This window comes from Brassica napus, chromosome A7 (genome assembly GCF_020379485.1).
Source record: "Brassica napus cultivar Da-Ae chromosome A7, Da-Ae, whole genome shotgun sequence".
Lineage (NCBI taxonomy): Eukaryota > Viridiplantae > Streptophyta > Magnoliopsida > Brassicales > Brassicaceae > Brassica > Brassica napus.
The window spans coordinates 22,503,617-22,525,766 of NC_063440.1; the positions used below are offsets into that span (position 1 = coordinate 22,503,617).

Sequence of the window (22,150 nt, forward strand, 5' to 3'; positions counted from 1 at the left end):
TTAAATATTTGGATTCGTTTCCGATTAAACTAGGTCTATCCGCGATATATTTGATAAGTGTGTCATGACACTCTTTGCCTTCTTGAACAAGCTCCTTGCAACAAGGAATGGATACAACTCCATCTCCAAAAACTTGAGAAATGATCTTGAGCGCACAGTTTGGACTGATTTTAACAACACATTGATCCCATAACTTTTTTGGCTCATTTTCTTCTACAGCTAATGAAGGTACACATGTAATCGCCACAACTAGAACAACAAAAGACAACATAATAAAGTTAATCTTTGCCATGGTTGTTATGTGTTTGAAGATTTACAGTTTAACTTTTTTTCAAGTTAGAGAAAGAAATAAGTTTTTAAATTTCTGATGTTATTTGAATAAACGAGGTTTGTCCTATTTATAGATACGAATAATCAATATTTAACATTTAATTTCGACTAATGAATTTTGTTTTGACGTTTTTTTGTTCATTAACATGTGTTAAGTTACGTTTTTTGCTGAAGTTATTAACTACTTAGGTTTATAGTTTATAAATAATTAAATTAGGATTTTTGTAGTATACAAATTAACATTCTAAGAACTTATATAAGTATTTAAATTAAAAACTACAGAACATTTTTAATGAATATTTTTTTTATGTCAGCAACATATAATTTGGTGGTTGTATTTCAACTTACTAACAAAAACCAAAAGTACACTCTAACATTTGATCAATCTAAAAATGATTTAAAGTATATATCAATATATTTCTCTCTGGGATTAAAGGAGAGAGTTTCAGGTTTTATATATTCTTTATTTTGTGATGTAGGATGCTTAAGAATATAATTTTATCCTTTTAATTTTATAAACTTTTATATCGAGATGGTTATAAGGTAAAACATGACCCCACTTTGGTAAATAGTCTACAAATTTAAATTCCCTATATAATAAATAAAATATGGAATCTATAAAGAATGGAATTTAATTAAAAAAAAGAAAAAAAAGAAAACAAATTTTTGATTTTAAACTTGCGATATCAGATTTTATCAGTTTATAACTTACACAATAGTTTAATTACTATATATTTTGTCAAGGAAATTTATGTGTTTCATATTAAACATATAAATAGCATATATATACTTACATAAATTAAAAATGGCTGTTTCTATTCCTGAATGATTTTTTTTCATGGCACAGTTTTGAGGTGCGATTCCGTTTCTATTTGGTCAATTTTTTTTAACAATTCTTCAAATTGTAATTTTGATTAATTTCTTCAGAATATATGTAACAACTCCAAAAATTAAATATGAAAACGTATGTGATGGAAAAATAAAATGGTATATAGATTGTACGACCACATGCAAGTTATTATATAAATGTAATAAGTCTGTTGCGGTCTTGTAGATTCGCGAAATGCTAGATTTTTAAGATTACAAATCAGTGTTTATTTTGATATTTTGCCATTATAATTCATAAAAACTCTGAGTATTTAAAGACTTTTAAATATTAATTTTTTTATTTGGGACTCGACATTTTTATTTGGCATCTAAAACTAAGAAAAAGGAATAAAGAATGTGAAAGAAAACAAGTAACACAAAATGATAAATATAAATCTCACAAGAATATATTAAATATTTATTTTGAATTTGTATGCAAATACAAATAATTTTATTAAAATCCCATATTATTATGTTAAATAATAATTAAGCTGGTGATACCGCTTTTGAAACAGACACACAATGAGCCCATAATTCATCTCTTTTCTGTAAATATTTGGATTCGTTTCCGATTAAACTAGGTCTATCCGCGATATATTTGACAAGTGTGTCATGACACTCTTTGCCTTCTTGAACAAGCTCTTTGCAACAAGGAATGGATATAACTCCATCTCCAAAAACTTGGGAAATGATCTTGAGCGCACAGTTTGGACTGATTTTAACAACACATTGATCCCATAATTTTTTTGGCTCATTTTCTTCTACAGCTAATGAAGGTACACATGTAATCGCCACAACTAGAACTACCAAAGACAACATAATAAAGTTAAGCTTCACCATGGTTGTTATGTGTTTGAGGATTTACAGTTTAACTTTTCTCAAGTTAGAGAAAGAAATAAGTTTTTAAATTTCTGATGTTATTTGAATAAACGAGGTTTGCCCTATTTATAGATACGAATAATCAATATTTAACATTTATTTTCGACTAATGAATTTTGCTTTTGACGTTTTTTTGTTCATTAACATGTGTTAAGTTACGTTTTTTGCTGAAGTTATTAACTGCTTAGGTTTATAGTTTATAAATAATTAAATTAGGATTCTTGTATTATACAAATGAACATACTAAGAACTTATATAAGTATTTAAATTAATAAGTTACTGAATATTTTTTATGAATATTGTTTTATGTCAGCAACATATATTTTGGTGGTTGTATATGAACTTACTAAGATAAACCCAGAAGAACACGCTAACATTTGATCAATCTTAAAATTATTATAAGTATATATCAACATTAAGATTTTATATTTTCTTTATTATGTTATGTAGGATGCTTAAGAATATTTTTTTCTTTTTCATTTTGTAATTTTTATGCAGATATGGCTATGAGGTAAAACCTGACTCCACTTGGGAAAATAATCTACAAATTTCAATTCACTGTAATAAATTAATATGTAAAATACATATTAGAATAAATTTTAATAAAAAATTAAATAAGTAATTAAAAAAAATCCAATTTATGCTTGCGATATTATATTATCAGTTTATTACTTTCAGAATAGTTTAATTTATTTTTATATTTCTCGAGAATATTTATGTGTTTCATATTAAAATATAAATAACATATATATACTTACATAAATTAACATATGTGATGGGACAAAGAAAATGGTATATGGATTGTGGGATCAGTTGAAAGTGATATTTTAAGTGTACTAAGTGTGTTGCGACTTTGTAGAGTCGTGAAAGACTAGATTCTTATGATTACAAGTAAAGTGTTTATTTTGATATTTCGTCATTTGAGATAATGAAAATTGTGAGTAATTAAAGATTTTTAAACAATATATTTTTATTTCAGATTTGACCTCTTTATTTGGTATCTAAATGAGAAAAGAAAATAAAATAATGCAAAAGAAAACAAACAACAAAAAATGATAAATGTTAATCTCACATGAATATATTTTAATTTGAACTTGTATGCAAATACAAATAATTTTATTAAAATACATATTATTGTATTAAAATATAATTAAGCTGGTGATAATGCTTTTGATACAGACACACAGTGAACCCATAATTCATCTATTATATGTAAGTATTTGGATTCGTTGTCAATTAACAAGTGTGTTATGCCATTCCTTTTTTCGGAACAAACACATGGCAATAAGGAATGGATAGAGCTCAATTTTCAAAAACTTGAGAAATAACAGAATTATTTATAAGAATTGAAAAAACAAAGAACAATAATTGACAAAACAAAATCCTAAATCACAAATAACAATTTTAACTATTAAGTAACATATAATATATAGTAAAAGATACGCTGCTTCTTTTTCACATTTACAGCTTCTGATAGATAACAAATTCAGACACACATATATATTTTAAAAATATTTTTGTCAAAGATATTTTAAAATATTTTCAATATTATTAATAGTTTTGTTAGATTTTGAAGTTCAAAACTCTTGTTCTCACAGAAAGAGGGATTCGGACATTGTGAGCTCCATTGTCGGTCCATGTCAAGCTCCCAAAGTGATAATCAGTATTCACTCTATGAGTCGTGGAGACTTTCACCGTAAATGTAATCTTCTTGGTGTTGGGACCGAACTCAAGAGTTTTAGGACTCACCTGCAGGTTTATACCTAGAGGCGGTTCGATCACAGCTTTGTAAACCGAACCGACCGGTCCAACATTTGTCACGGTTCTAGTTATTGTGATCTCTTGACTAAGATATGGGATTGTGATGGAGGGCAAGTTAACATCAAGCATGGATGGAGTTGGGGAAGGGCAAGTGTAGACTTTTCCAAGTAGTTTTGAGATGGATATATCTTCATAGCCTGCAGAACACAAGTAATGAATATATTCATCATGGCCCATGTCGTAGACAAGTCCCGGGTCTGCCACCTTCCCCGGGTTCACGAGGCCACCTCCGTAGTCAAACGGGTCAGCGATTTTGCGCGGGGAACCCTCTGCTGCAATAGGCTCTCCCGATGGGTCCGTTTGAAATGCTGCAAGGGTTATCAGTTATTCACTAAAACTTCTTCGAAAACAAAAAAATAACAACAACGTTTCTTGGTGAGCAAGAAACAAATATTTTTTGAAAATGTACAATTTTACCAGTTGTGACGAGAGCGGATCGAATCGCAGCAGGGGACCAGTCAGGGCGTTTTTGCTTAAGAAGTGCAACTATTCCTGTTACGACAGGTGTAGCCATCGATGTCCCTGACATGAACTCGTATCCTACCCCTGTTGGTACGGCCGCAAGTATACCTACACCTGGTGCTGCTATATCCGGCTGTACTTAAAAACCACAAGCCAACTTCAGGACGGGCAAATTGCATGTAAAAATTAATAGTTAGTAGGAATTTTATACTTCACCTTGAGAATGGCGGGAGATATTGAATTGGGACCTCTAGACGAAAACCTTGCAACCTTCGTCGCTGAAGGTCGGCCAACGAATGTCTTGGTTGGGCTGATCTTAGCTTTAGGAAATCTGTGGAAATCATTACAAAAGAAAAAAAAATCTCTGTCGCATCGAAAGAGTTCATAAATGGATAACAAATAGAGAAATGTAAGAACTTACTTGGTTGTTTGGAGGTAGAGTAAAATGTCCATCCCAATTTCATAGTCTACCCTGGCAGAGGCGATACCCGCGGTGCCTGGTTCGATCAAATCAATTGGCTTTGTTGCGATGATGATGCCAACGACGCCTTTCGATTTCGCGAATTCAGCAATCTGATCTGTAGATCTATCTGTTAGGAAGGTAAACAAGATTTTTCCCTTTGCTTTACCGGCTTCAAAATCAGCTTTCGTCAAGTCATCGAAGTAAATAAGATCAGTGAATCCCACTTCTTCTCCTATGTATAAACCTTCTTGACCCTGATAAATGCGTCCCACAAAAATATTTAAATAAACAATTACAAATGTTTTTATACCACAAGTAAAAATATATACGTACCAGTACGGTTACATTGTTTCCAAGAGTGATGGGCGTGAAGAACTCTCGGTCCATGGTCGTAGCCGCGACCGTTATGATCCAGGGAGCAACGTTAGAGATGGTTTGAGTTTCGGGACCATCGTTCCCACCAGCGCATACCACGGTAATACCCTTCATCACGGCGTGGAAAGCAGCGATAGCGAAATCACTCCTATCGACCTCGAAATCAAGCGGTATCTCGGATCCGAGCGAGAGCGATAGAACATCGACGCCATCACGCATAGCGTGATCCATGGCCTTTAAAATATCCGGCGTAAAACACTCCTCGTTGTTCCAACACACTTTGTAAGCGGCTACACGGGCCCTCGGGGCACTGCCTCTCGCAGTTCCCTGACCTAAACCGAGGTAGTTTGCGTTTTGGACAAAAGAACCCGCGGCTGTCGACGCACAGTGTGTTCCGTGGCCGACTTTGTCCAAAGGGGACATAGCCTCGTCTTTCTCCGCTGCATTGAAAGCCCCTTTGTACTTTCTGGCGATACCATTTGCGTAGTACGTAGCTCCGATCAACTTTCTGTTGCACATCGACGCGTTGAAACCTTCTCCTGAAACACATTTTCCCTTCCACCGTGTTGGGATCGGTCCAAGACCGTTGTCGTTAAATGACTTTGACCCTGGCCATATTCCTGAGTCCACGATTCCTATGATTGCGTCGCTTCCCATATCGGTATCGTGGACGAGACCGGTTGGAGCGGTTGAAGTGAGTCCCAAGTAATCACTTACCCTTGTTGTTGTTAGTTTCATATTCTTGCTTCTTGTTACGTGAACAACATGCGGATTTTCTATTATAAATCCAAATCCGAAGTGAATATATAATTAGTACTGTTTTTGAGTTTGACCTAATTCTTGTGCAACACGTTGCCTCAGAGAGAATAGTTTCATATTTACCTGAGAGTTCCCTTGCTTGGGATGATGTGAGTTTCGCTGAAAAGCCTGAAAAACCATGTCTATAACTATAAATCATAGACTCACGAGAAGCTTCTTTGCTGCATCATCAGTCAAACCATTAAAATTCAACATAAAACAATATTTTTTCCGCAACATTTATGATCTTTTAAGTTACAAAAAAAAAAAAAAAAACATTTATGATCTTTGGAAAGAATAGACCAATAATTAGATTACCTTCCAAGAAGCGATCCAAGGATATCATGATGTGAATCAGTAACAAGTTTAGGATCATCATGTTGCCTTTTACCCAAATGCACCGTGTAAATCTAATTATAACATCACCGAGAAAGTTAAATTAGTGAAATTCCTTGCAATTAGCGTCTCTCTCTTTTGGCAGAAATAAGATGATTTTAAAAATCGGCAATTGGTTACATACCTGGCTTTCCTGATTCGCACAAGAAATTAAGGCTATCTTCAAGATGAATACTAAACTTATGAACACAACTACAATATGCTTCCTATTATTGGATACAGTCAGAGAAGACAACCCCATTTTCAGGGTTTTAAGAGTTTTTGTTCAGGCTGATTCTTTTTCAACAAGAATCTTCCAAGAATATTAGGGTTCTTATTCTTGGATCTCCTCAAACAGTGTCCTCTCTGATTGTATCCCAGAAGAAGCATAAAGATGATTGTATTCAACCCATCTTGTATTTAAACTGATCAGGATTTGGTTAAGAATGTTGGGAGTTTTTTTTAGCTTACAACGAAGATAGGAGATAACACCAAAGCTAATAGTTAATTTGGGACTACTCTAGTTTAAAACGGTTTTGTTTCTTTTTATATAATTATCGGCGTAGAATTAAAACGAGTTAAAACTTGAAACTGTTATTGTCTGTCAAAACCATGATGGTAAGATAAATGTAAATATTATGTTATTCAGATATGAATTTAAAGTTTTCTTTTTTTTTAATTAAAGGGTTTTCAGAATTTAAAATTTTATTTTTAATTTAGTATTTATTGAATTAGAAATTTAAAATTTTCATAGTAAATATACTCTTGTTAAAAATGTTTAAGCAGTGGATGATATATATATTTTGTGATATTAGGGTGGACAGATGAAGTTTCATAATTAAATGTATAATACATATATTTCATGGTTTTAGAATGTTTGCTAAATAATTTTAATGAAAAGCATAATAGTTTTTTTTAATTCACCCAAAATCATCTCCAATTTATTATAACTTAAATACTTATAATTTTTTTTATCAAATTGAGTATAACTCCCTCGGTTGATGTCTAATTGCTTGCAAAAAGAGTTTAGTCATATTACGTCATTTCTTAGAAAACTATTGAAATTGATTGAAAGCTTATTGTTTTGATTGAAAGCTTGAATACTATTTTCACTAGAGAATTGTAAGATTTGCTTTTCAAATGATGTTATGCGATGACAAAAAAAACAACATGTTATGCAAATTATTAGAAAAGTTAATAAGAAATCTTCACTGTCATGCATAGGGGTAAAATTTACAAAATATAGTATTTCTATTAAATTATTACGAAAAATTAAACAAACCCTATGAAAACAAATTATGCAAATAATTTTCTTAAAAGGTAAAAGTGAATAATTTTATTATAAAATAGTATATGATAGTGTTATGTAAAAAAACTAGATATAACTTTTATATACAGGTAACTACCAAATGAAATGTTAAACATTCATTACTAAAAGTGTATATTTTTAGATTATGTAAATTTCTGACTATTTGTTTAGAAAATGTAGTGAAACTGAAAAATTAGAAACTTGTAAAATAATAAAAACTAACAAAATAAATAAGATAACAATATTGAACAGCATATAAAATGAGAACTAATAAATAAATAATTGGGAAAAACTAAAAGAAACAAATCACAGGAAAATTAATCAATTTAGGTTCATATAAAGTCACTACTATAGATAGAAATCCGTTATATAATTATTCAGTTGTCACCCCCTCCCCCTTTTTATTTGGTCTTCTTGATTCTCATGAAGCTTGTTTTTCTTATGTATATTTATTCGAAAAATAGCAAGTAAAGGTTTTTTTTTTAATCAAAGATTATTAATTTGTGAGAATCCAGATGAAATGAGCAATTTAGATGATGATGATGATGGTTGATCCGAGGACCTCTGAAGAATCTATTTGGGTATGGCCAACGAGAAGGTAAAAGACTTCTCTATGTTTAGCCAAGTTCATGACATTGTTGATAGACTTTGTGAAGTTTATGGGGGTAATGTCGTTAAATAGTTGTTGCTGTTATACTTATTCTGACAAACAAACTAGGTGGAATGCTGAAAAGTTCCAAATTTCATTTATGTTTAAAATGGTAAATTAGTTTATTTCTTAACTGTTGTCTGGTGGTATGTTTATTTTTAGAATCTAGTTAATTAGTTTTCTAATTTTCATCTTTTCTCAATACCCTTATAATATGATAATCTGAAGACATGTCCAAGCAGCTTGTGTAGCAATCAGAGGATCATTGTTGAGGGGCAAGATTGTTACTAACCCTCTACATTTCTCTAAACCCAAAAATTATAATGAGGTACTGTTTTCTGATTAGCAATACAAGTTCTAAGGCGTGTCCTTTGGTCATAAGTCTCGTGTTAATCCTGAGCGGAGTGTTTATCTCTGCGGCACAAGTCAATTTGTTGAACAAGGTACATAAACGTTTTCCTTTTCCCTAGAGATGGAAACCAGAGCATTGTAAGTAGTCCCCTTTTTCTGAATATTTTTAATTTTTAATTTTTATCTTCGGTAATACCAGGTTCACATTGTCCATTTGGGAGCAAAGAAACATGATACTCCTGAGCTAGTTACTAAATCACATTACCAAATTTTGGAACCAATTCTTGGAAGGTATATACGAGTATTGTAATTTATCCAATTTCAGTGTTACCAGGAGCATAAACTGAGTGTATACTCAGTTTCCTTCTTTTCTAATTCGTGCCACAGCAAAGAAGCTGCCCAGAAATCTATAGTATACAATTACAAGCATGGTTTCTCCGGGTTTGCAGCAAAACTTACAGCGTCCCAAGCAAAGAACCTTTCAGGTACTTAGAACGTTGATTGACTCAGAAAGTCATTAATTATATGTCTCCATTAAACTCTAAATAAATTAATATTGATTTGTTATCTATCAGCGCATCCCGAGGTTCTTTGTGTTATACCAAGTCGAACACTGAGGTTGAAAACAACAAGAGCATTCGATTACTTAGGACTTCTACCTAGTTCTCCAAAAGGTCTTCTACATGATACCCGTTTGGGCAGTGAAGCTATTATTGGCATCATAGACTCAGGGATATGGCCAGAGTCAGAGTCATTCAAGGACACAGGTCTAGGACCGATCCCGCAACGCTGGAAAGGAAAATGTGTGTCTGGGGATGGATTTGACGCCAGTAAACATTGCAACAAGAAGCTTATAGGGGCTGAGTTCTACGTTGACAGTCTTGCAGCAGAGACGAACGGACAATATGATTTCCATGCAGAAAATGAGTATAGGTCGGCTAGAGATGGTGCAGGCCACGGCACACACGTGTCTGCGATAGCTGCTGGCTCTTTTGTGGCTAACGCAAGCTACAAAGGACTTGGTGGAGGAACCGCTAGAGGCGTGGGTCCTCATGCACGTATAGCTATGTACAAGACCTGCTGGGGAAAACTTGGATGTCTTACACCTGATGTACTCAAAGCAATAGATCATAGCATACGTGACGGGGTTGATGTTATATCGATTTCGATCGGTGCTGACGCACCTGCCGGTTTCGAAATTGATACAAGCGATGTATCATTTGGTTCATTCCATGCGGTAATGAAAGGCATTCCCGTTGTCTGTTCTGCTGGAAACGAGGGACCGAACGCTCAAACCGTTGATAACGTTGCTCCATGGATCATAACCGTAGCTGCTACATCCATGGACCGCTCCTTCCCTATCCCCATCACTCTTGGAAATAATATAACAATCCTCGTATGATCACATTCTCTTGATTTCCATATTTATTTTTGTTTTATGATTTTTTCTTTTCATTTTTTTACTATGAATTTTTTTATAAGTATTTTTTTTACTATGATTTGTGACTTTGTTCTCGTGGACTGTTTCAGGGTGAAGGTTTAAACACATTCCCTGAAGTTGGATTTACTGATCTTTTATTACAAGAGGAATTGATGGAAACCTCAATCGCACAAGGGCAAATTAAAGGAAAAATCGTGCTTGCGTTTACTCCAAACAATGAAGCGATACAAAAGGCAGACCGTGTATTGAATGCTGGATGTGCTGGCATCATCTATGCACAATCTGTAGTTGATCCTACGGTTTGCAGTGGCCTAGATGTTCCTTGCGCCGTTGTAGATTACGAATTTGGAACTGACATGTTATACTATATCGAGACCACCGAGTAATAAATTAATATTCACCAACGTTTAATATCATCATCACTTTTCTGTTTATGACATAAAGTATTTTGATTTTGCAGTGTGCCTTTAGCAAAGCTAAGCACTTCCAAGACTCTTGTTGGTCGGCCTGTTGCATCTAGAGTGGCTCGTTTCTCTTGTAGAGGACCTAATTCAGTTTCCCCAGCAATTCTAAAGGTTTGTCTATTCTTATTATTTTTTGTTGTTTCTTCAAATATATTGATGCTCAAGTTAATAGTGTTTGGTACTCTGCTGGATAATAATGCAGCCAGACATAGCAGCACCGGGTGTTAATATTCTGTCTGCTGTACCTGATGGGTATAAGTTCATGTCGGGAACATCAATGTCAACTCCTATGGTGTCAGGAATCGTTGGGCTAATCAGACAAACCCGCCCTGACTGGTCTCCTGCTGCAATCCGATCCGCACTTGTCACAACAGGTTCTCACTATAAAACCATACCCAACCATAGGATTTTCAATCCGTATTTTAGTTTAATTCCTTGAGTCCGGTTCTTGGGTTGAAAAGAAAATACTTACGTAAATTAACACATAATAATCTACTATGGACCAACTTGGTGTTCTCTCTTTTTGTTTAGGCTTTGATTTTTTGTTATGTTAAGATTATATTGGTTCGACTTATACTAAATATTTTGAAAAGACACTAAACATCTTTAGTTGCTCCGTTTTCTCTTATTGAAATGAAGCATGGAGGACCGATCCATCTGGAGAGCCTATATTTTCAGAGGGAGCAACACGGAAACTTGCTGATCCGTTTGACTATGGAGGAGGGCTGATCAATCCAGAGAAAGTCACAGACCCTGGACTTGTTTACGACATGGGTTTGGATGACTATATTCATTACTTGTGTTCTGCGGATTACTCTGATAATGAAATTTCCAAACTAATTGGGAAACCTAATCAATGCCCTTCGCCAAGGCCTTCTATGCTCGACCTCAACATGCCTTCGATCACAATCCCAAGTCTCACTGGAGAAGTCACCGTGACTAGAACAGTAACGAATGTTGGACCGGCTGATTCGGTTTACAAACCCGTTATTGAGCCTCCTTTTGGAATAGAGCTTGAGGTGAATCCGAAGACTCTTGTGTTTGGTTCCAACACAACGAAGAATACATTTAGCGTGAGAGTGAGATCGAATCATCAAGTGAACGGGGACTTTTATTTTGGGAGCTTGTGTTGGACCGATGGAGCTCACAACGTTACTATTCCTGTTTCCATCAGGACAAAGATCTTGAGGAATTACGTTTAATCATTTTTCACTTGTAATATAGTTTTTACCATGGTATGTTTCTGAATCTTGAGATTCTTTTACTAATAATTCAGATTACAGTATATTTGGTTTAAACATATATATAAGAAATAGTCAATTTGCCAAATAGCTATATTGGGTACCAAATCAAACTTATACGCATACTAGTCCAGTGTTACAAAAAAAAAGAGCATACCAATCCAATATTTAAGTCTATAGACTATGTTAAGACCATGTTAAATTTTCATTTCTAAATTGTTTGTATCTATCATATAAACCATGATTACTATCTTAACATCTTTCACCAAAAAAAAAACCCTGATAACTATAAAAGCTCTTTTGAATTGCATACATATAGTATGCAATACACAACACATGCTTTAGAGAAAACACTATATTTAAAGTTTGAAGTTATCCCAAGAAAGAAAAAATAAATGCATCTTTATTATCATATTACACACAGATAAACCCACATCCATAAACTTAACAAAAAATATAAGAAATGGAAAAATGAAAAGGGAATAATGGACCACCGATGTGTGAACAAAGATATGAAAAGGTTGAATTATATATATCTTAGTGCTCAAAATTTATCCTTACATTCTTTTTGCTCCCTTTAATCTTTATAAAAGCCTATAGATACAGACACATACATATATGTGCGTATGCATATATATAGGTGGTTGCCATGCTTACCCAACCATCTGTCCTCAACTTTCAATAACATTTACTCTCTCAGACGGTAGACAAAGACAGAGAGATAGAAAAAAGAAACAGAGTATATGCTCTGTTTTGTTCATTGATAAAAAATAGTGTTTGAAAGAACAAGAGGTAGAGAAAGAAATGGGGAGACAACCATGCTGTGACAAAGTAGGGTTGAAGAAAGGACCATGGAGTGCAGATGAAGACAGGAAGCTCATGAACTTCATCCTCACCCATGGACAATGTTGTTGGAGAGCTGTTCCTAAGCTTGCCGGTCTTCTCAGGTGTGGCAAGAGTTGTAGACTTCGTTGGACAAATTATCTTCGACCAGACCTTAAGAGAGGTCTTCTCTCGGATCACGAGGAGAAGATGGTCATTGACCTCCATTCCCAGCTCGGCAACAGGTTACAAAACATTTTTTTGTTTGTGTAAACTTTATTAAACCTGTATGAGAATTTATATTCTCTGTTTCTGAGATGTTTTTTTTTTTTGGGTATGTGAAGGTGGTCAAAGATAGCTTCTCATTTACCAGGAAGAACAGACAATGAAATCAAGAACCACTGGAACACTCACATCAAGAAGAAGTTAAGGAAAATGGGGATCGATCCTCTCACTCATAAACCACTCTCTATAGTTGAACAAGAAGAAGACAAACCTTTAAAGAAGCTGCAGAAACCAATGAAGCAGACTGTGGAGGAACCAACTAATTATTGTCTTACCAAAGACAGCAACAGCAAAAACATGTTTATGGCAATGAATCTCGAGTATGGCGTCGAAGAAGTCCCTATGATTGATCCGGAGTGTTTAGAGCTTATCTGTAACAACTCTTCAATGTCTACTACATCCACATCCACGTCTTCCAGTTCATCTAATGAATCAAGCATCTTGAAGGATTTTCAGTTCCCGGATTTCGATTGGTCGGACTATGGTATTGATAATAATAATCATCATAATAATAATGGTGTGGACAACATAATGGAGAACAATGTGATGAGCCTGTGGGATGTTGATGACTTTAGCAGTTGGGATTTACTGTTAACTGATGATATTCCTCAGAGTTCTTCCACGTTTGGGTTGTTTTGAATTTATTTTAAAGTCAATATTTTCTTTGTAAAATGGAAACTACGTGGGGACAGAAAACCCTATATACACTTCTTCACTCTTGTTTAAGGTGAGATTTTTTTTAAAAAAATTACTTGAGAAAAAGTTACAAAAAGAAAAATCAAATATATTTATTTTGTACAGACAAAAAGAGTTAGAGAGAATTGTGTTTTTGGATCGTTACAATTGTGTGTCTGAGTGTAGAAAGACCAATTTTTGCTCTGTATTTTGGGTTCCATATTTTCACGTGTTCCGGTTTAGTATCACTTTGGCAATAAAAAGGAAAATTGCAATGAATGACAATAAATACATGTATTGTGTTAAGATTTAACTTATGGTTTCATAATCTCGATATCTCCTAACAAAACCTAATTTTCTTCATTCTGTAACGATGTGTTCTTATTCTATTTTGCTCCATACTTTGCTATGTCTGACGCAAAAAAAATTACATGCATATATATGAGCTACCAAGTCAAAGCTTATTGTACTAGCAAAGCTATTTTGTAAATTTTATGTTATATTTGGTTGCTTCGTTAGTAATATAAGATATAACAGGTCAGTATGAAAGTCTGTTTGAAGATCTGGTACATAAGTAAAGTACTTGTCTAGGTTTGTAGATATAAAGTGGCTATTTCTTGTTTACTTGAGAAAGGGTTCGTGTCTTCACTATTTCATAACTTGTATTAACTGGAAATAAAATAAAGGTTTGAATCTTGGAAGATAAAGAACTTTTTCTTTGAGTTAGTGAAACTTGAGAGAATCTCCCAATCTAACGTGGTGGATAGAAGATGTGAACTGGATTATCAATTCGTTATCCGTTCTTTATTTGCCTCTATCTTGAATTGCATGGAAGTTGAAATTTCACAATGGTTATTTATATTTCTGCTAGAGTGTATTTTCCGTTTTCAAATAAAATTCATCATTTTAACAAATTCACTCTATTTATTATCGTAGATACAGCAGTTTTAAGAATCTCAGCGAACTGACATAATCGAACTTTCTAAGAGTTGTGACTTATGAGTCCACCCATAAGTCATATGAATACGGAATGATAGAATACCATAAATCCCTTTATCGACACCGAAATATCGGGAGACAAATAGTGTCCGAGACAATGTCACCAGCATTTGGGTTTATTACCCGTTCCCAACGTCATGCTGACCTAATAATTTATTAAATTTAGATTTGACGAATTGGAGATGGTGTGTTTTAGGCCAAACCTAATGCGGTTTTAGAAATACATTTTCCTTTTTATATATCTTACTGGAACCGCGTCATCCTTTTCTTTAACAACAGAACCGCGTCATCCTAAGCAGTCAAAATAACTAATGACGTTATAATTATAGCGACATGTATTATTGTGAATATGACTTTTTAAGCTTTGAAGGTGATTTGGTAGATCCTCCTATTAGTTTAGTGGATATTTGGTACTTGATTAGTCTGATAGAAAGTAACTGAAATGAGCTTTGAGAATGTTGAAACCTAATTGGTTGAGAATAAACAGCAATAACTTAAGTGATCCAGTTGTTCACTTATAACTGGAAAAAGGAAAAAGGTCTTATTGAAAATAAAATAAAAAGCGAGTGGTTGGTAGAAAATGCTCCTTAGGAAATGTGTTTATGTGGAATGAGAGAGCTCGCGCGGCCCATAAGTTAATCATGAATCGACCGAGAAAACTCTTGTGCTATTTAAAACATTATACAATGCTCAATAAACTTCAAATATGAATTCTGCCACCATAAATTGGTTCTACATTTTCTTGCCAACAAAACTCTACTAGACTAGTTCAAAATAGAATCCAATTCAAAAAGCTAAATTGGAAGAAAGAAATCAACATAAAACATAATTGTTGGAGAACTCTAAACGTCTCGTGTAAGTCTGTCATTGTATATTTTTTCTTTTATATATGTTTGATTAAAAAAAATTTACATCGTCGAAACACATTCACGAGAGAGGTAACAGCTAACCATTCTATTGGTGTACATATTATATTTATAAGTTAAGAATAAACTTCTGCAAAAATCACCTCCAAATTTTGTAAAATTGCCATGCATTACATAGCACAAATCAAAACTTCACGCATGGAATATGTTCTTTACTTCCAAAATGTTATCTTCTGTACTACAAAACTAATCTTGACCTATAAAAGAATTGGTTCTACATTTAAGATAAAAAGTTAGTAATTGTATAAACCATTGTTTTTTTTGGTCTAAAGTTAAACTATTGTTCTATGTTTAGTTAGTGAAATGGAGTTCAGAAACCAAGTAGTAAAGTTGGTTTGTAATTTAAAATAACAAAAAAAATTAAAATATTTATAATAGTAATAATTTAAAGTACATCTTAAAATCACAAGCTTAATAACACTGAATTTAAAAGAAAAGTTAAAAAATGTTGAATTAGTAAAAAAAATCATAAAAATGCAAATTACCATAAATTCCAAATTAAATGCATTCTTTTACAGCCTGTTATAATTCTCAGAAAATCATGAAATTTGTCAAATATTCTTCTTAATCACTTATTTTCCTTGTGTTTAACGCTATTTGCTACTACTATTAATTTCATATTACTTGATCATTGTCTCAGATCACTATAATCATCTTGTCATTTAGTAATGCTAGTTACGACTTTCATAGCGTTCACAAAAATCATTGTTTTATTTTTATCGAATCGAATCAAATTACTCTCACATCACAGCGATTTTTTTTTCACAGCGAAAAAATTCATCCATCTTAATTTTTCATTGCCATTCGTGACAATTATAAAATGTTTTCGGTTAATAAATAACCATTGTACGTTAAACTTTAATTTATTAAAAATGATATCTAAATTTCTCATCATGAATGTTCCAGTCATCAATTAGTGTTGGCACGGCTTTACTTTAATAATGAATTTTCTGTGCATATTATTGTGAATCTACGATGTGTCGTTTTATCTTAAATTCTGGATGACTATGATTAGTGGTTATTTTAAACGAAACTATTTCTCCTTTATATAATAAAATCAAAAAGCTTGAACTGAGGTTTCAAAAATGGGACACATGTCATGAAATTTGCTATATATACAGAAATTCATATTATTTCATATGTTTTTTGAACTTCATATTATTTCATATGTACCACTAAAGACACTTTCTTTTCTCCACCGAATTCTAGACAGCAATGTCGATGGAAAGTTCTTGTCCAAATGTTTTTTTCTTTAATTTTCCAAATTTATTTCCGAAATTTATTTTGCTTAATGTTTTGCTGTAAGTCGATAAAGAACCATACTCTTATATCGTCGTGGTCGGTGCATGCTTCACTGTTCAGCAACTGTAGCAAATAGCACACATGATAGGAGTTCATGTTATCTTATAGTGTTTAGGTCGGTTCACGATTCCCTGCGCAAAGAAATAGCAACAGGGTAAAAGGGAGATCTCTACACTGTCCACTTAAATATGCAATGAAGAATTTCATGATGAACTAGAACTCCGTGTTTTCTATAATAGATATATGTCATCGACCTTGTTGGTTTTAATTTGTCCACCATAATGACCATTATTCACGGTGGGTTTGTATTATCCTTTTTCGTGTCATATGCTTCTAATCAATTTTTCTTTTTTGGTTGGTTCTTTTCTTTTTAACACTGAAATACCATCACATAGTATAAAATATCATATTACCTTACAGTATGGAAACAATACGAATTTACCATGTGTTAATATGTCACATTCAACATATGTTTATTTTTTGCAAAAAAACATTCAACATATGAACTGGTTGTGGTCTCCTGATACTAAATGGTTGCTTCGAATTCGCCCCTGATTGTGCATAAACCTTAATTTGTTTTAGTCTTTTTTTACCTTTTTTGTGACTCTCTCTAGCACTTATGCTTTAATTAGCCCTTTAGATTTCTAGGATTTGATTTCTTCACTCTTGTAATCTCCTTGTCTCATTACCAGTTAATGAAATTCACATACTTAACACAAAAAAAACTGGTTGTGGTATAAATTATTTTGTTTGTAGACATGAAGAAATAACTATAATACATGTAATTTTGTGACATAAAGGCTTCAATTAGTAAAAAACTAGGGTAAAATGGTGGAAAGAAAAGTAAAGAAAATTATGTTTGGATCTATCAGCTTAAATTTTTCCTTCTGTTTTATGAAGAAGAAAAATTTTAGCTGAAAGAAACAAATCAATTGACAAAAGATGTATTTATTCCATTTTACTCCAGTTTATCCTATTTTGTTTACCAGTGAAAGCCAAAAAAAATGGAGAATCATAATTCAATACCAGGAAAATACATTTATAGCATACCAAATTGATCCCCGACAATCTATAAACCTTACCATTTCGACTCCAAAATTTACAACTAATTTCGTAATTTTATTACAGCAACCAATACCACAATGCCGAACAATTTCAGTTCATGAATTCAGCTCAAGTTCATAATAATCAGCATTGTTATAGCTTTAATCTTCTTACATATTCCTAAAGCTAGTTAGCTTTTCCAAGTTTAATTAGTTTAACGTCTAATCGTTATTGTTATATATAATATGTATATGATTGAATGCTATGTTTGTGTAGTACGTTCGTAAAACCAAATAAATAATGAAGTGGACATAGGTGGAGAGACATTACTGGATGGGGGCGGGCAGATAATGATAATATTGTCTTCCATTTGGCCCATCCATCATCTTTTTATCGTGACACACGATCCCTATCTATTCTATTCCCTGAATATGCTTTTAATTTTATTCCCTCTTAAGCAAAAGAATACACATATTTATGTAAAGATACGTAACACTAAATCATTTATCCAAGCCCTGATTGTAATTGGAACGCAAATGAACCCTCATAGAACACTTTCGTTTTGATTTTAGTTGATAAATTTTCTCTTAGGATTAAATTTTGATATATATATATATATAACTTTAATTGATCTTCTGATACGCTAAAACTGAACTTATGTGAATTTTGCCATCATTGGTCATGATATTTTTGTCAAATATGTGCTGCTAGCCTCATAATTGATATATAATTTATACATGGTGTAATAATAAACGTCACCAACAAAAAAAAGAACTTTCGAATAGTTAATGACTTTTATATGCATATTAACAAATGGCTACAATAATATTTACGGCGAATATGGAATTGTAATTAGACGGAAAAATGTAGGCCAACAATAAACATTTGACACAAATATGTGGCAAAACGAATTCGACACATAAAATATAGAAAATAATAAATTAATCATGGCGGCAGGAAGACAGGTTCATAAAGTAGTTTTTGCTTTTCTTTGCCTAAATCTTTGTGGACTTGGCTTTAGACAAAATCCGATTGGGCCTCTGTTGAGCTAAGCTAGTCTACAACGAAGAAGTAACTGAAGGAATGAGTTGGGAAAATAGAAAGCCCATCGTCTATTCGAATCGTTTTCTTTAGTGGCAATGGCATCACAAATGAAAATATGCATCAAAATTAACAGAGATAATCAGAGAAAATGGTAGTAATCACGTGAAGAAGACCAGAGAATCATAAAACCATATCCTCTAAAATGCTAGGCCAAACTCCTTTTTTTCACAACAAAATATATTATTCCTAAACAGATCTTCAAAGAGATGTCAGATGATTGAAGATCTCACATCCGGGAGAACCTATTGTGAACGTAGGAAGCGCCTCCGAGATCTCTAAGACGCTGTTGGTGACAGGAGAGAAACACAAAACGAGTTTCTTGAGGACCAGTGAGTTCTCAAGAATATACCTCACAACTTCAATCCAAATCTTCTTCATGTGTTTTGATACTTTGGTTCTCTTGATGTACCTCGCTCTTTTCTTCCCAGCTTTCTCCACCGTGGCCACTTCTTTAACCTCAACACACTCAAGCGTACATAGTAAGCACTGTGGCACAACGGTAAGCTCAAGGTTCTCTGGTTCTAAGTCCTTCAAATAAAGCAAGTTCTGCCAAACAAAATAAAATAGAAAACCAAAATTAGTTTATGTGTTCTTAGGCCAAAAAAAATCATATAGTTTAGTAACAAGAATGTACCAATTTGAGGTGTTTCAGCTTCGGGCAACCTTGAAGAAAATATGGCAAAGTTTGTAATAAGACGGTGCAGAACGAAGCCTCAAAACGAGTTAAGTTGCAAAATTTGGTGAACGGTCCATGTTCCTTGCAAGAATAAAGAACCTGCAATAAGAACATAATAACAATTCATTTGGTGTTACAAAATAAAATAAAAATAAGAATAACAATTCATTCATTGTTTTTGTTATAAATGCATACCTCGAGTGTAGGCTGAGAGATGATCATATGTCTAACACTAGGTATCCCTTTTAGAAAATCACAGATAATAGCTTTCTTGATCTGCAAGGTACTAGTACCGAACTGTGTATCAATGTCGACCTTGAACAAGGAACTCAGATTCTTCACCACAACTTTATCAGATAGATCATCTCTGAAGTTCATATACTTGAGCCCCGGAGCATCAACCTCAACAGCATACTCTTTACCATAAATCTTCCTGGAGCGCCCAAACTTCACACGGAACCTCTTCAGACACTGAGATCTCACACGCAGGAAAGGCACATTGTCATCAAAAACCCTAAACACCGTCAGATCTTCAAGAACAGGACAGCCTGAGATGAGCTTCTCTACGATCAAAGGATCCTTGGTGGTAATGTCTTCGAGATGCATGGTCTTGAGACAAGGCAGAGAAACACCAAACTCAGGAGGATTCTGCATTCCCACGTTTGCAAGCTTGAGAGAAACCAAAGTGTTGCTCTTGTAAATGTTAACATGTACGAGATCGTTGGTGAGAAGACGCTTGAGTGTGCTACTGCCAACGTCTAGTTGTTGAACTCCACGGTTAACCACTCCGGCGATGAACTCACTGGTCCCATGGAGACAAACATTGCGTCCGTTGTACGTTACCTTGAACCTCTGCAGACGCGAGCCACGGTTGATCTGGAAAAACGTGACGATGAAGTTCCGTATGGCGGGGGGTTCATGGGAGTGAAACTCTAGCCCTGGGACCTGAAGCCATAGATCTTTAAATCTCTTCGATAAAAAGCTCGTCTTGATAGACTCTTTGGTGGGAAGGCACAAGAGTATCTGAGTTATCAAAGTGTTCGGAAGCGCGCTGAGTCTATCTGAAAATCTCAAATCACGGAGACGGTTCCATAGTTCTTGAACTTCCTTCTCAAGGTAATGTATGCGAACTTCAAGATCACGTGGATTCGAGTACTCCTCCTGCCAACAAGAATCAAATCATCAAGAACTAGAAGAAGAATGAGACTTATCAGAATTGGTAAAAAAAGGTTTGAGACGAACCTCTGAGTTCGCCGAGCTCATCAGTTTAGACTCTAGATAGTCTGTGTATATAGAGAGAAACATTTGGAGTGTTCTACTAGAAGTCCCCGGAGTTACTCTCCGTTGTAAGATAACGTTACTGGATAGATTGAGATATTGTCAATACAGTGAAGAAGGAATAAAAGCATTGAATGAAAGAAAGAAAGAAGATCGTTACATTCTTGTTCGCATAGCTTGACGTGATGTGTCATTGAAACGAATCTGCCGAGGATGAGCAAGATCATAGTCCTGCTGCGTTTTGAGCAGGGATGAAACAAACGGCACCAAAGGTTCAGCCATTCGCAATCGGAGACGAAGAGGAGGATGATCGGAGAAGACGAACAATTGGTGGGAAACAAAAAGCAACGCTTTATATGCTTTTTATACGGCATAATTTAAATATATTTCCTGAAAATTTAACTCTATATTGTCTCCTGATTAATTGAATTTCTTTTGGTAACCTTTTAGTTGACAAATTAAATATAGTTTTTTAGATTGTACGTTTGAGTTTTAATTAGGTGTACTATAGATTTTATTTAAATTTTTAAACTTTAACTAAAATCACTCAAATAACTTCAAAACTCATCTAAATCCCACCAAAATTAAAACACTCCACAACTCCTTAAATATAGTTTTTGGGTTTGTAAAGAGTAGAATTTCAACAGAACTGTAAGATATTTTATTTATTGTTTTTTTTAGGTTCTAATCCGTGACAAAATACAAAGTTGTAATTTAAAACTAAAATTTGGGCCAAAATGTGAAATTTTATTGAAAAAGATAAACCACACCTGATTTTATATATTTAATATATTTTATTAGATAAACTTTTAATATGTGCCAAAATGAAGAAAGTTGTCTTTAGGAAAGAAACTTTTTTTTTTTACTAATTCTAATACAAGTAAATAGCTTCCTTTTATCCTTTAACCAGCTTGTTAAGAATAACTTGAGCTGCAAGTTATTGAAGCTTACCCAACATTAAAAGACCTCCGTTTTTCGTTTGTTTGTGGATGAAACGAAATAATATATTTGAGTTTAGTACCTAAAACCCGAAAGCATTCACGCTAAAATCCAATGAGAAAGGTTTTATATGTATCATACAATATATGATGGAAAGAAAGTGTGATGCTTGCGGAATCAACAAGCAACATTTGAACCAAACGCGTCCATTAATCATAGTAAGACCTTTTTCATAGGTTCACCAGGTGTGATCTGACTTTTAACACTCTGTTGCC

General features: G+C 33.7%; 4 protein-coding genes across 4 annotated transcripts; 2 read left to right on the plus strand and 2 right to left on the minus strand.

Annotated features, from left to right (window-relative positions):
- Window positions 1–3,606: 3,606 nt before the first annotated feature.
- Window positions 3,607–7,570, minus strand: LOC106400995 (subtilisin-like protease SBT3.16). The gene is made up of 8 exons (XM_013841782.3): window positions 6,516–7,570; window positions 6,314–6,405; window positions 6,080–6,177; window positions 5,156–5,973; window positions 4,781–5,076; window positions 4,576–4,690; window positions 4,315–4,492; window positions 3,607–4,205 (listed from the first exon to the last, which is right to left on the minus strand). The coding sequence occupies exons 1-8, from the start codon at window positions 6,630–6,632 to the stop codon at window positions 3,640–3,642; spliced, it is 2,280 nt and encodes a 759-aa protein (XP_013697236.2). The 5' UTR covers window positions 6,633–7,570; the 3' UTR covers window positions 3,607–3,639.
- A 191-nt stretch (window positions 7,571–7,761) lies between these two features.
- Window positions 7,762–12,305, plus strand: LOC106400019 (subtilisin-like protease SBT3.17). Its single transcript, XM_013840741.2, has 8 exons — window positions 7,762–8,771; window positions 8,879–8,970; window positions 9,067–9,164; window positions 9,255–10,075; window positions 10,210–10,502; window positions 10,581–10,695; window positions 10,787–10,958; window positions 11,224–12,305. Exons 1-8 carry the CDS (start codon window positions 8,652–8,654, stop codon window positions 11,784–11,786), a joined length of 2,274 nt encoding a protein of 757 aa, XP_013696195.2. The 5' UTR covers window positions 7,762–8,651; the 3' UTR covers window positions 11,787–12,305.
- Window positions 12,306–12,471: 166 nt separating this feature from the next.
- Window positions 12,472–13,658, plus strand: LOC106411208 (transcription factor MYB20). Its single transcript, XM_013852265.3, has 2 exons — window positions 12,472–12,892; window positions 12,992–13,658. The coding sequence occupies exons 1-2, from the start codon at window positions 12,630–12,632 to the stop codon at window positions 13,569–13,571; spliced, it is 843 nt and encodes a 280-aa protein (XP_013707719.2). The 5' UTR covers window positions 12,472–12,629; the 3' UTR covers window positions 13,572–13,658.
- Window positions 13,659–19,100: 5,442 nt separating this feature from the next.
- LOC106402703 (putative F-box/FBD/LRR-repeat protein At5g44950) lies at window positions 19,101–21,435 on the minus strand. The gene is made up of 5 exons (XM_013843825.3): window positions 21,097–21,435; window positions 20,901–21,018; window positions 19,854–20,819; window positions 19,617–19,757; window positions 19,101–19,528 (listed from the first exon to the last, which is right to left on the minus strand). The coding sequence occupies exons 1-5, from the start codon at window positions 21,216–21,218 to the stop codon at window positions 19,181–19,183; spliced, it is 1,695 nt and encodes a 564-aa protein (XP_013699279.2). The 5' UTR covers window positions 21,219–21,435; the 3' UTR covers window positions 19,101–19,180.
- Between the last annotated feature and the right edge of the window lie 715 nt (window positions 21,436–22,150).

What these genes read in the sequence shown, in the direction of transcription:
- LOC106400019 (XM_013840741.2), top strand. Translation starts at nt 8,652, where the DNA reads ATGAGGTACTGTTTTCTGATTAGCAATACAAGTTCTAAGGCGTGTCCT. An exon ending in TTGGAACCAATTCTTGGAAG is followed by an intron (nt 8,971 to 9,066) that starts GTATATACGAGT and finishes TTCGTGCCACAG; the next exon opens with CAAAGAAGCTGCCCAGAAAT. An exon ending in TACTATATCGAGACCACCGA is followed by an intron (nt 10,503 to 10,580) that starts GTAATAAATTAA and finishes TTGATTTTGCAG; the next exon opens with TGTGCCTTTAGCAAAGCTAA.
- LOC106402703 (XM_013843825.3), bottom strand. Translation starts at nt 21,218, where the DNA reads ATGGCTGAACCTTTGGTGCCGTTTGTTTCATCCCTGCTCAAAACGCAG. An exon ending in TCTCTCAGCCTACACTCGAG is followed by an intron (nt 19,758 to 19,853) that starts GTATGCATTTAT and finishes TTCTTATTGCAG; the next exon opens with GTTCTTTATTCTTGCAAGGA. An exon ending in AGCTGAAACACCTCAAATTG is followed by an intron (nt 19,529 to 19,616) that starts GTACATTCTTGT and finishes TTTGTTTGGCAG; the next exon opens with AACTTGCTTTATTTGAAGGA.
- LOC106411208 (XM_013852265.3), top strand. Translation starts at nt 12,630, where the DNA reads ATGGGGAGACAACCATGCTGTGACAAAGTAGGGTTGAAGAAAGGACCA. An exon ending in CATTCCCAGCTCGGCAACAG is followed by an intron (nt 12,893 to 12,991) that starts GTTACAAAACAT and finishes GGGTATGTGAAG; the next exon opens with GTGGTCAAAGATAGCTTCTC.
- LOC106400995 (XM_013841782.3), bottom strand. Translation starts at nt 6,632, where the DNA reads ATGGGGTTGTCTTCTCTGACTGTATCCAATAATAGGAAGCATATTGTA. An exon ending in GTGCGAATCAGGAAAGCCAG is followed by an intron (nt 6,406 to 6,515) that starts GTATGTAACCAA and finishes TGTTATAATTAG; the next exon opens with ATTTACACGGTGCATTTGGG. An exon ending in ATCCGCTCTCGTCACAACTG is followed by an intron (nt 4,206 to 4,314) that starts GTAAAATTGTAC and finishes TAACCCTTGCAG; the next exon opens with CATTTCAAACGGACCCATCG.